The sequence below is a fragment of the Ranitomeya variabilis genome, chromosome 3 (assembly GCF_051348905.1).
Source record: "Ranitomeya variabilis isolate aRanVar5 chromosome 3, aRanVar5.hap1, whole genome shotgun sequence".
Lineage (NCBI taxonomy): Eukaryota > Metazoa > Chordata > Amphibia > Anura > Dendrobatidae > Ranitomeya > Ranitomeya variabilis.
The window spans coordinates 719,942,806-719,955,814 of NC_135234.1; the positions used below are offsets into that span (position 1 = coordinate 719,942,806).

The 13,009-nt window shown below is 48.5% G+C and overlaps 1 protein-coding gene across 2 annotated transcripts in view; it reads left to right on the forward strand.

Annotated features, from left to right (window-relative positions):
• The window catches only part of RDX (radixin), a 106,590-nt gene that overhangs the window by 39,458 nt on the left and 54,123 nt on the right, over positions 1-13,009 (forward strand). For both annotated transcript variants that reach the window (XM_077298332.1, XM_077298334.1), the window contains exon 3: positions 5,708-5,791. In XM_077298332.1, coding sequence (XP_077154447.1) covers positions 5,708-5,791 — 84 coding nt within the window. The remainder of the gene's footprint in view (positions 1-5,707; positions 5,792-13,009) is intronic.

Consider the following 13,009-nt stretch of genomic DNA (forward strand, 5'->3'; position numbering starts at 1 on the left):
AATTGCCGCTGTCAACCACTTTTATTTAACACCCACTGGGCAGAAGCGTGTCTCAAGTCCCGCCCATTGGCATGCCTGTGAGATCGTATTAGATAAGCCCTCACCCAGCCACAGATCTCGGAGGAAAAATGGCGACATTAGCAATTTTGTTTTCTTAATAAATTTCTGATTTTCTTTTTCTCACCATTTAAATAAAAAAAAGAACCTATGCACGTTTGGTTTTTGCCAGGTCCATTTTAGCATTTAGTGAACATAGTAAATAAAAAAAAACAGAAAAATCAATTGTGGAATTGCACTTTTTTTTTTTGCAACTTCACTGCATTTGGAATTTTTTTTTTCCCCGTTTCTTCAAGTACACGTTATGTTAAAATCGATGGTTTATTCAAAAGTACAACTCGTTCCATAAAAACCAAGTCTTCATACCGTTATATTTGACGGAAAAATAATGTAATAGCGGAATAAAAACAAAAGCACAAACACGGAAAATTGCAAGGTGGTGAAGGGGTTAGGCGGACGTGTGAAGGGGGCCTAACAAATCCCTCGGTCCGTTTATTTTATTTTTAGCGATTCTCAAAAAGCGCGTCATCAGGGGGCCGGCAATGAACGAAGCCGCGAGAGTGACTGCAGCGCCAGCCCCCTGATGACTTTCTTGTTTGAGAAACGCCAGAAGTAAAATAAACGGACAGAGGGATTTGTTCTACGGAGGGAGTGGTAGGGAGTTTAAGTACAGTAAATGACCAGTGTTTTGTTTTAAATGTAGGTATTTAGTAAGTTTTAGGTATTTGGAAAACCCCTTTTACTAATCGTTCTATCACCTTACAGGAGGCATATTATTGGCTCTGTCACCCCAGGTAAACTAATCTCATAACAAGGATTTAATGGCCGTGTGAACGATCTAATCAGCCGGGGAACGAGCCATTTACTCTCGCTGATAATTGGGAATGCGCTTTATGAACGGTCATTTACCAATTATTGGCTCATGTGAATGTGATGAGAACACAAGCTGAGGCCAGCGGCATGTGGCCGAAACTCTATTCTCTGCAGCCGTTGGTCGGATTTTCAGGCATTCACATTTAGGCCTCACTCTTTAGAACGTTGGTCAGTTGAGAGCGAGAGACTCTGGTTTTATGCGTTTATCATGGATATTAACAAACATTAAGTATGCTATTCCTCTGATCTCCAGCTCCGTGTGCTGTGGGCGCAATGGCCGAGCCTCGCTCCTCTAGGTCTTCCTGCACTTTGTAGGACAAGAGTCATAATCACAAGTGGGATGTGACATTTCGCACAATCTTCTTGGTATTCATTATTTGAGACCTTGGTTTTTTGACTAAGCAAATTCTTGTTAAAGCAATTTATTTTATTTCACTAATTCTCTTAAAAGGATTGTCTCCCACCTCCCCCACCCCAGCCTAGAAAAATCTTCGTCAAGAGCCTAATTGTGCGTAATGGGGATGCACACAATGTTAGGATTCGGCATCACTTGCTGGTTTTGAAGGTTGTTTTGTGACAGGTATTTGCCTCCGACTCTTCTTCCCCAACACATGATCTGAGGGGGGAGATGAGGGTTGGGTATGTCCATCTTCGGACTGCTGATTCTATTTTTGTCTAAGAAATAAGCCTCCGCCTGAGGAGTACGGCTGCAGCTCCTGGGCAAAGGTCTTTTGAGATGGCCGACTACCATCTAGAGCAGTGTTCCCCAACTTGGGTCCTCAAGAGCCACCAACAGGTCATGTTTTCAGGATTTCCTTAGTATTGCCCAGGTGATAATTGCATCACCTGCTCAGGCAATAATTCCATCACCTGTGCCAATACTAAGGAAATCCTGAAAACCTGACCTGTTGGTGGCTCTTGAGGACCGGAGTTGGGGAACACTGATCTAGAGAGTGTGGAGAGCTGTAGACTTGTTTGGGTAATTTTAATCTAAACTCGGAATGGCACATCTCTGTGGATATGCTGTGTACAAAAAGAACAGCGCCCTCGATTATAATGGGAGCATTTTCTATCTGAGATGTGCAGACAGAAGACCTTTGACTCGCGGGCATCGGATTGAGGCCTTATTGTGGCACCAGCTTTTTTACATCGGTTAAGACATTTCTTCTCTTTTGAGGCAACAAAAATAGATGTGTGCGCCACACTGGACGCTTTTTCTGGAAAAATAGTTTAATTTTTGAGAGCCTAACGAAGAGCTGGCATGGCCAACGTCATACAAGATGTGTCAGAACTTACGGTATATACAATGGTCCACATTTACTAATGTTGAGCTTTGCAGTGACAACGCATGCAACGCTAGGACGGATAATGCATAGTGGTGCGGGCATGACTCTGGTCGGCCATGAAGATACCGCTTTAGATGGAGCCTCCCTCTCTAGATCTCTGCTCCATGACATGTAGTAGTAGAACAGACATATTGTTAGTACAACAGTTAAGTGTCAGTGAGCCGCCCATGGCTTCCTCCGGCCGGTGACATTAATGGCAGCTCACATCTATTATTAATACCGCAATCCTGCCAGCTGACGCAGACAATTAGTTCACTACCTGCAGCTGCCTGAAATACAATGTATCACAAGCGAGTTGAGGATTCCTAGGCATCGATGTCTGGGTTGGGGTAGGGGTCAGAGGTTGCTGGGCGCTGAAGCCTATAAAACCCTTCACCACTTGGGGTATGTTCACACGGGGCGTTTTTGCCGCATGTTTAGTGCATAGAATATGCACTGTTTACAATGCTAGCAAAATCAATTAGATTGGTAAGTCTATTCATGCACACGACCTACATTATGTACGCATTACACATGTGTAGGACCTCAAGTTTCATGGTAGTGTTTTGCATCGTAACATTGGTCTTCGTAGGGGCTGGAGAAATGTCCCTTATTACTGCAGTCATGGGGGGCAGCAGGTTCTTCCATTTATTTCTTTATCTCTGGCTGGGCACACCTGATGAAGCTGGTGTACTACTTAAACAGTCCATATCCGCGTAATCTTTATAATAAGATAATTTTATGAGTCCAACTATGGTGTGACAGAGCTTGAGTGTCTAATGTATTCAGTTTCCACCCACCTAGCATGTGATCATTGACAGCCGCAGCTTGTACAGAGCAGTGTAAGATCTCAGCAGAGAGGAGGGGCGCTGAGGAGCCGTCAGTCTATGTGGCTGGAGATTCAACAGCCAAGGGCGAGCAACACGTAAGCGATGTCAATCAGGCTATGTAAGAGAAGATCTAAGTTAAGGTTTTGAATAATAATTGTGCTGACATGGAGTTTCAGAATAAGTACACCTGCTTCATCAGGTTATAAGAAATTATTTTAATAATTTATACAGCGTATGTCCCGTTCTATCCTTGTGAGCGTCTCTGGCCAGTTGTTAAACTGCCTGGAATTGATGGACAGTGAATGAGAAGACCTAATGAGCAGTTCCATGATTAGCTCCTGATGATAATCCATTAGTTGGAAACATTAACGCCACTCAGGCTGTAGAGTCAAAAGGTTATCCTTCCTGGCCACCCCGAGGTTATCCTTCCTGGCCGCCACAAGGTTATCCTTCCAGGCCGCCACCACTATAAATAGTCATTTGTGTAGCGAGAATGATTTGCACCTTGTAATGTGCCCGCATGGCTAAGCCGCTGCTGTGGAGCTATTTCTGTCGCTCGCTGTAATCCATTTGCTTTGTGCCAATATTTCGGTTCACGTCGTTGCGAAGAAGGTAATGGACATAATATTACAGTAGAGTAGATGGAATTATTTTTCTTTTATCTCTCAGGGACTCTATGGAAATTAGCGCAAATTAGGCAGTGACTTTTTATAAAAAAACAAACAAACATTTTTTACTTTAGATTTTCTTGAACCTATATTTTATTTTTAATAATCTGTACTGCTCTAGTCCTTTGGACTAATTGTTTTATTCGTCTCTGCTTGATTTTAGGCTCTATTCATTGACTTCACAGCTTCCCCTCGTAAAGGCCATGTGTCATCAGAATGTGACCTATATTAAGTTAGTTTTTTTGTGTCCAGCGTATATTTCTTGACAGTTTTTATTTTTCATATCACTATTAAAAATATAAGATAAATAAATAAATGACCCGGACTACTACTAGGTGTAATTTTACATGCCTGCTTCCTGTTCTTCTGGCCATTATCGGTAGTAGTAGCAATGACTGACTCAGACCTTATTCTGAGCCTGCTCATGGTGAAGGATGTGGGAGGAGGTGAGCTGTGACATCGCCTACTGGCATTAAAATACAAAACACTTAGAGCTTATCAAGCACCAAAAGATATGGAATGATAAAAGGTATAATTTTAATAACAAAATAAACCATTACAAACAATCCCATATATCATAGAACACTTGTCAAAAACAGCTATTTGAATACGGCTACAGGTGCATCAATAAAGATGGTGTCGTCATATCAGATATAGGAAGAAAACAAAAACAATCATAAAGCCAAAACCCCCATAGAAGAACCTGTATACTTGTAAAGTGACAGTGCAGCCATTTATATTAAGGGGTGGTGAGCTCACGACTACCACATAGGTAAAGTTGTTGGAGTATCACAAAATTATTTTAAGGTCAGTGACCGCTCATTTTAAAGCCTTAAGTTGTAGGGGTGCTAGCATTCCCATCATTAGCTCTTACCTTTATCCATGTCTGTGGCTGTAGGCACGCGCCCCCTACGCACGTTTTGCTTCAGCTTCCTCGGGCAGAGTTATACATTGGGATGTACAGCACTACACGGGCAGAGGTATACATCGAGGGACGTACAGGGCTGCACGGGCAGAGGTATATATTGGGGACTAAAGGGCTGCAAGGACAGAGGTACACATTGGGACATACAGCCAGCACTGCACGGGCAGAGGTATACATCGGGATGTACAGCACTACACGGGCAGAGGAATACATCGGGAAGTACAGAGCTGCACGGGCAGAGGTATACATCGGGGACGTACAGCGCTGCACGGGCAGAGGTATACATCGGGATGTACAGCACTACACGGGCAGAGGTATACATCGGGGACGTACAGAGCTGCACGGGCAGAGGTATACATCGGGGACGTACAGCGCTGCACGGGCAGAGGTATACATCGGGATGTACAGCACTACACGGGCAGAGGAATACATCGGGAAGTACAGAGCTGCACGGGCAGAGGTATACATCGGGGACGTACAGCGCTGCACGGGCAGAGGTATACATCGGGATGTACAGCACTACACGGGCAGAGGTATACATCGGGGACGTACAGCGCTGCACGGAAAGAGGTATACATCGGGATGTACAGCACTGCACGGGAAGAGGTATACATCGGGGAGTACAGTACTGCACATGAGGAGGGATACATCGGGAAGCACAGCGCGGCACGCGCAGTGACTGTTCTCCCCTAGTTTGCTCCTCTGCTCTCACTGGCAGTTCACTTTTAACCCCATCCTGTATTGCGTGCTGCCGCTGAATATCCATGGCGGGACCATGTCATTCTCAGTGACATATCACAATTTCATGTGACAGCTGATTATGCCGCATCAATCGCATCCTGTTATTTGTCTTGTCTGCCAGCGGTGAAGTCCTGGTACAAACATGACCCGAGCCTGATAATGGGGGACCTGAAGGCATCACTGTCTGGGTCTGGTCTCTGCCGCTGGTTATTGCAGTCCTGCTATCACGCAGCTAAACCTGAGCTTTGAAATTCATCACTCTTTGTTTTTCTTTTTCCTCCTATAAAGATCAACGTGCGGGTCACGACCATGGACGCGGAGTTAGAGTTTGCCATCCAGCCGAATACAACGGGTAAACAGCTGTTTGACCAGGTAATGTGGATACAGTGGGTGCTACAGCCTGCTGCCATTGTGCAGATATCCAGGGAGCAGGGCCGTGCCGTCTCCGCTCAGGCCGGCGTCTGGATTACGGGGACTCCAAGAACTATACTAGGAGAGATCTGACGACCAGAATATAACATTTTGGGTATGATCAGTGCAGTAGATTCTCGTCCCCCTTAGTTTAAGGATATTGGGAACCAGACCTCTTTCTAGGTGGGCTAAAACATAAAGCGTGTTTAGACATTAAACATGGACTCCTTTTTTTTTTAAGGGACTTTTTTTTTTTTTAAATTTATTTAAATGCATGTATTTTTTGGCTAAAAATATTGTTTTGTTGAAAGCCGTGCACTATTTGCCTTCCATAGCCTTTGTGGTGCACGGTCTTTTTATTTATTGATGGAATATTCTTAGAACAAGCAATCAATATCTCATCTGTAGGGTGTGACCATTTCAGTGTTTTTTTTTTTTTTTTTTTTTTAAATTTAGCTGTTATTTGCCAAGGTCTCTAGGGCTTTTTTTTTTTTTTTGATTGCCTATTCTTAGATCAGTGGCGGTTCAACGCCCGTTGTTACCAGCTGCGGCTGAAAGTTCTGTGATGCTGCGGAGCACAGCAGCGCCGTTATTTTTATAGTGGCCGCGGCCGGTACTGCACATCTGCCCCCTATTCTTTTAAATAGGAGGTGTATCTGCAGTACTTGGCCGCAGCCACTATAAAAATAACGGGGCTGCTGTGTTCACTGATGCTCCGGAACTTATGGCCGCCGCTAGTAACAGCTGATCAGCAGGGGTGCCCAGCAACACGCCGCCCACCGATCAGATATCGTAAATAAGAGTAGTGGCCAACCCCTTCAGCTAAGAATCAGTGAACTTAACTTGTTCTGAAAGGAGAGTTTTCGGTCTTTTTCTGAGTTCCTTTGCTCTGCTTCATGACCACAGACTACATCAAAGTTGAGCTGAGCTTTCCCGTGGTTATAAAGTAGCTGAGAAAAAGACATATAAGACTTACAAACTCCCCAGGTCACTGGGGTCATGAAAAGCTTTTCTTAGCCAAATCTGAGTATGTTAGCTTACCCTTGAAGTTTGCTGTCATCACTGGGGGCCGCTGCATAGATGCAATGTTGCACGGCAGCCATGGAAGTCAGTCGCTGCCATTATAGTTTTGCAGTGCCTTGCAAGGTCCAGGTGTTGTGACCGCACCACCACCATGGCCAGATTTAGGTGCTAGCAGTAAGAGAACGCCTTGTTCCTTTGTCTCCGGGGACACAGGCCCACCCTCAGGCCTCTGAAGAAAGCGGAGCCCACAGGAGACATGGAAGCAGCTGCTCTCATACACATAGCTCTTCACTGTCATGATCTTGCGATCACGCTTACATGTGTTCTGGGCCTGGATTTGCTAATTTTTAGTCCAACCGGAATCTGAGTGTTGTCACATGCTCTCTGGACATGCTGAGAGTTGTAGTTTAACCATGGCTGCAGAGGTTGGCCTCCACTGCTGTATATTCTTATGATTCACGTCCAAATATTACGCCATTATTTTCTCCTACGCCTCATTGGGGGACACAGGACCATGGGTGTTATGCTGCTGCCACTAGGAGGACACTAAGTAAACAGAAAGATTAACTCCTCCTCTGCAGTATACACCCCTTCACTGGATACAATTTCAACCAGTTCTTGCTTAGTGTCTGTAGGAGGCACTTGGGTCTGTTTTCAGGCCCCAACTTTCTTATTTTAATTTTTATTTTAAAGCTTTTAGTTTTCTGTAAATTTTTAATTTTTTACTTAACGGAGTGAAGGGGGCGACGGGTTCCTTTTTTTATAGGGTCCGCTCTCCCCCGAACCATCAACAGGCGAGCACGGCGAGTATACCTCCCCGTCCCTCTCCTGCGACGTATGGGGCACGCCTAATCTACGCTAGGGCGACGGTTCCTATACGGTCCCGCTCTCCCCCCTGTAAGATGGCGAGCACATGGAGTATACCTCTTATGTGCATCTCCCGGGCTCCACTGCACTCAAGCCCTCATCTTGGCGTCTCGTAATCCCCACAGTAGCCATAAGCCCCCTGTGGCAGGCGCAGAAGAACCCTGCAAAATCTCCATGCGGCAGGCACAGCTGTAAGTCCCCTGAGAAGGCAAGCATGCTTCAGGAGGCTCTCCGTCCCCCGACACAGGGAGGATCGATTGAGCTGGAGGTGGTCCCTCCTTCGGTGAGTACTATCTTCCTCACGCTGCCGGCGTGGGAAGAAGCGGTCCGGGTCCCTGGGGAGAGGTACCGCTGGCTAGATGCCAGCGACGATCGTTAGGCGCGGCATCGCGGCCGCCAGAGCGCTTCGCCGGCCGGCTCCACTAATTTAGTCCCCGGCTTCTCCAGCCGGACTAGGCCGCAGTTCAAAAACCCCGCCCACGCCGGAGCCCCGCCCACTGTTCAGGCACTTCTCGTTTTGAATGAGAAGAGCCCTGCAAATCTCGGGCGCCATCTTGGGACTCCACTGCTGCAGGGAAATACAGCCGAAAACGCTACCTCCCTCTCTTCCTCCCTGGGGACACCAGTTCAGGACCGTGGGTAAGCTGCTCCGCTACATAGGGAAAAGCTTAACCCCTTCCCTGCTCACATAACTGCTACTGCGGTTTATCGGAGATAGACATTCACTATGTCTCAATCTATGGACGCAAAAAAAAAAAAGGGGACAAAAAGCACACTGTATTTTTTACCATTTGTGCCACTTGCAAGTCTGCTTTGCCAAGTGCCCACAGTACCCCCTTGTGCCAGAACTGTGACCTGGCCAGTGCGCAGCCGCCTTCTGCCGCCACTTCCTATGTCGTCTCCTGAGTGGGCCGCGCACGTTCAGTGGAATCCTTGGTCAAGGCATTGGACTCTTTCCGTGGGTCCTCCTTAAACCAGAATTCACCTCCGTCGGCTGCGACGGAATCTGGTAACGGCGCGGGGCTGTCCGACCACAGGGGGCGCACCGTTGTACGGGACTCCCGGAAAAGGACCCTTTCCCCATCTCCCGTACACGCTCGAGCTTCAGCTTCTGCAAGCTCATCTTCTCGCTCCCCCTCCCCTGAGGGTCGCAGCGTACAGGGCTCAATATATGAGTCGGAGGAATCTTTAACCCAAGACTCCTCTATTGGTCAGGCATTAATGGTGGACGATGAATCTGCTTCCTCTCAGGAAAACGCGTCCAAAAGATATTTGCTAATCACCCTGAGTTTCAGGATATTATCCAAAACACAGGGAGCACCCAGAAAAGCGCTTTACGGCTCAAAAAGCCACGGAAGCTAAATATCCTTTCTCAAGGGATCTGGTGAAGGGCTTACTTCTTTCTCCTTCTGGATCCTGCCGTGTCGCGGCTTGCATCCAAAACAATCTTCTCTCTGTCAGACGATTCATCAGTCAAAAACCCTTCTGACCGCCAGATTGATTATTTGGCTCGCTCAGTCTTTGAAGTCTCAGGAGCAGCCCTCCTTGCATCCTTTGCAGCTTCCTGGGTAGCTAAGGCAATGGTGGCCTGGGCTGAGGTGTTGACCTTTACCGTCCACGGCAGTAATCTTCCCCCAGAGACGGCCAGACTAGCTAACCAGTTAGCTCAGGCCGGAGATTTTGTTGTTAGCGCCTCCATAGATGCGGCTAATTGCGCAGCGCAAGCGGCTGCTAACGCAATTTCCATCGGGGGGGCCCTATGGCTTCGCGATTGGTGAGCAGACTCTGCTTCCAAAAAGTCGCTGACCTCTCTTCCTTACCAAGCGGGTCGTTTATTTGGGGGAAAACCTAGACCAAATCATTTCTGACGCTACGGAGAGAAAAAAAAAAAAAAAAAAAGTGAATTTCTTCCCCAGCAAAAACCGGCCCAGCCCTTTCGGAATCAGCAGCAGTTTCGATTCCGGTCATTTCGTAACAACTCCAGTTTGTCGTCCTCTTCCCCTGGTTCGGGACGTCGGGACAACAGAACTTCCCAGGTCTCATACAGACCAAACCGTTCCTGGAAACCCAGACCCAGGCCGTCTGCCCCTGAGCCGTCCGCATCCCTTAAACCTTCTCAATGACTCGTTGGCGTGTCCGGCGGACACCGACAAAGTAGGCTGACGCCTTCTTTTGTTCCGTCAACAGTGGCTCTCGGTCGTTCACGACGAGTGGGTCAGAGAGCTCGTGTCTTCCAGATACAAAATCGAGTTTTTCTTCACGCCATACAGGCGCTTCAAAAGGACGGTGTCATCACTCCAGTCCCTCGAGACCAAAGGTTCACGGGGTTTTACTCCAACCTTTTCGTGGTCCTAAAGAAGGACGGGACTCTACGGCCCATACTGGATCTCAAACTGCTAAAACAAATTCGTACGGGTCCGACACTTCAGGATGGACTCCCTCCGTTCCGTTGTCGCGTCCCTGGAAAAAGGAGAGTTCCTTGCATCCATAGACATCAAAGATGCCTATCTACACATCCCAATTTTTCCCTCTCATCAGCAGTTCCTGCTCTTCGCAGCCCAAGAAGAACACTTCCAGTTTGTGGCCTTGCCCTTCGGACTTGCCACCGCCCCCAGAGTCTTCACAAAGGTCATGGCGGCTGTCATGGCCATTGTTCACGCTCGGGGAGTGGTAGTCCTGCCATATCTGGACGACCTATTAATCAAAGGTCCGTCCCAGTCTGCCTGCGAGGAGTCGGTGAGCATCACCGTGGATTCTCTTTCTCGCCTGGGTTGTAAGATCAACTTTGAGAAATCATCTCCAGTGCCGGCCCAGCAAATCTGCTTCCTGGGCATGATTTTGAACTCTTCCCGCGGGCTGGTCATTCTCCCTCCAGAGAAGGTTCTATCCTTACAACAGGGAGGCTCTTCCGCCCAGTCCCTCACTCCATTCGCTTTGCGATGCGCATCCTCTGGAAAATGGTTGCGGCGATGGAAGCCATTCTGTTTGCGCAGTGCCATCCCCGTCCCTTGCAACAGGCGCTCCTTTTAGCCTGGGACAGAAGCCCGGTTTCTCTCGACCGTCGCTTTCATCTACCCCCACAGGTCAGGCAGACCCTCAGGTGGTGGACACTACAGTCTTCCTTGAACCAAGGGAAATCCTTTCTTCCTGTGCGCTGGTTAGTGGTGACTACCGATGCCAGCCTTTTTGGCTGGGGTGCAGTTTTTATTCACCGCACGGCACAGGGTCGTTGGTCCACGAGAGAGTCACGTCTCCCAATCAGTATCCTGGAAATTTGAGCAATCATTCTCGCTTTACACAACTTTCACCACCTTCTCGCAGGTCATCCCATCAGAATTCAATCTGACAACGCCACAGCCGTGGCGTACATCAACCCACAAGGGGGAACCCGCAGCAGAGCAGCCATGCGCGAAGTCTCCCACATCCTGCGCTTGGCAGAGACCAATCACTCGCTCATATCGGCGATCCACATACCGGGCGTGGAGAATTGGGAAGCTGACTTCCTCAGTCGCCAAAGTCTTGCTTCGGGCGAGTGGTCCCTCCATCCGGAAGTCTTCCAGCAGATTTTCCTTCACTGGCTGACGCCGGATGTGGATCTCATGACCTTGAGGTTCAACAACCAGGTTCCCCAGTTCATTGCCCGTTCCCACGATCCTCGCGCCATCGGGGCAGATGCCCTGGTTCTGTCGTGGCATCCGTTCCAGCTGCCATACATTTTTCCGCCCCTTCCTCTGCTTCCGAGAGTCATCAAAAAGATCAGAGCAGAGGGGAGACCGGTGATTCTCGTCGCGCCCGACTGGCCGCGCCGAGCATGGTACGCGGAACTCGTCCAAATGGTCGCCGACACCCCCTGGCGCCTTCCAGATCGCACGGACCTTCTCTTCCAGGGCCCGATTTGCCACCAGAACTCTGGGGCCCTGTCTTTGACGGCGTGGCCGTTGAATCCTGGATTTTAGCCCAAGCCGGATTCTCTCCGGGGGTTTCTTCTACCATGATTCGCGCTAGGAAGCCTGTATCCATGCGCATTTATCATCGCACCTGGCGTATCTTCTTTTCATAGTGCAATACCCATGGACGTTTGCCCTTAGTCTTTTCCATTCCGTCCATTCTGGAGTTTCTCCAATCAAGTTTAGAGTCAGGCCTTGCCCTAAGCTCGCTCAAGGGACAAGTGTCCGCCTTGTCTGTTCTATTCCAACGAAGGATCGCTTCCAGACTGCTGGTTAAGACGTTCATCCAAGGAGTCTCCCGGGTGGTCCCTCCTTATAGAATGCCTTTGGCGTCATGGGATCTTAACTTGGTTCTCGGAGTTCTTCAGGAGGCCTCTTTCGAACCATTGCAGGACATCTCTCTCACTCTCCTCTCATCGAAGGTGGTCTTTCTAGTGGCAATTACGTCAATTAGGAGAGTTTCTGAGTTGGCGGCTCTCTCTTGCCGACCCCCCCCCCCCTTTCTGAATTTTCACCCAGACAAGGTGGTTTTGAGAACCTCTCCCGAGGACATTGTCTTGCCGTCTTTCTGTCCTGCACCTACTCATTGTATCGAGAAAGCTCTCCATACTCTGGATCTGGTTAGAGCTCTTCGGAGGTGCATATCTCGCACGGCTCCCTTCCGTAAGTCGGATGTCCTCTTCGTGCTTCCGGAGGGACATAGGAAGGGTCTACCTGCCTCAAAGGCCACTCTAGCCAAGTAGATTTGTTCCACTATTCAGGAATCCTATCGTGTCAGGAACACTCCTGTCCCAGCTGGGATTAAGGCGCATTCCACCCGGTCGGTCGGTGCTTCTTGGGCCATTCGGCACCAGGCGTCCGCACATCAGCTTGTAAAGCTACGACTTGGTCCAGTCTGCATACTTTCACGAAGCACTACCTCATCCATACTCAGGCTTCGGCAGACGCTGCCCTCGGCAGGCGCATTCTGCACACAACGGTACCTCAGTAAGCTGGTGGTACATGGGGTATTAGCATATTGCTCCCCACCCAGGGACTGCTTTTGTACGTCCCATGGTCCTGTGTCCCCCAATGAGGCGTAGGAGAAAAGGAGATTTTTGTGTACTCACCGTAAAATCTTTTTCTCCGAGCCACTCATTGGGGGACACAGCACCCACCCTGTTAGCCTGTTTTGGCTTGTTGTTACTTCTTTGGTTTTGACATAGTTTGTCTTTGTTCATGCTCCTACTGCTTTACTACCGAACTGGTTGAAATTGTATCCAGTGAAGGGGTGTATACTGCAGAGGAGGAGTTAATCTTTCTGTTTACTTAGTGTCCTCCTAGTGGCAGCAGCATAACACCC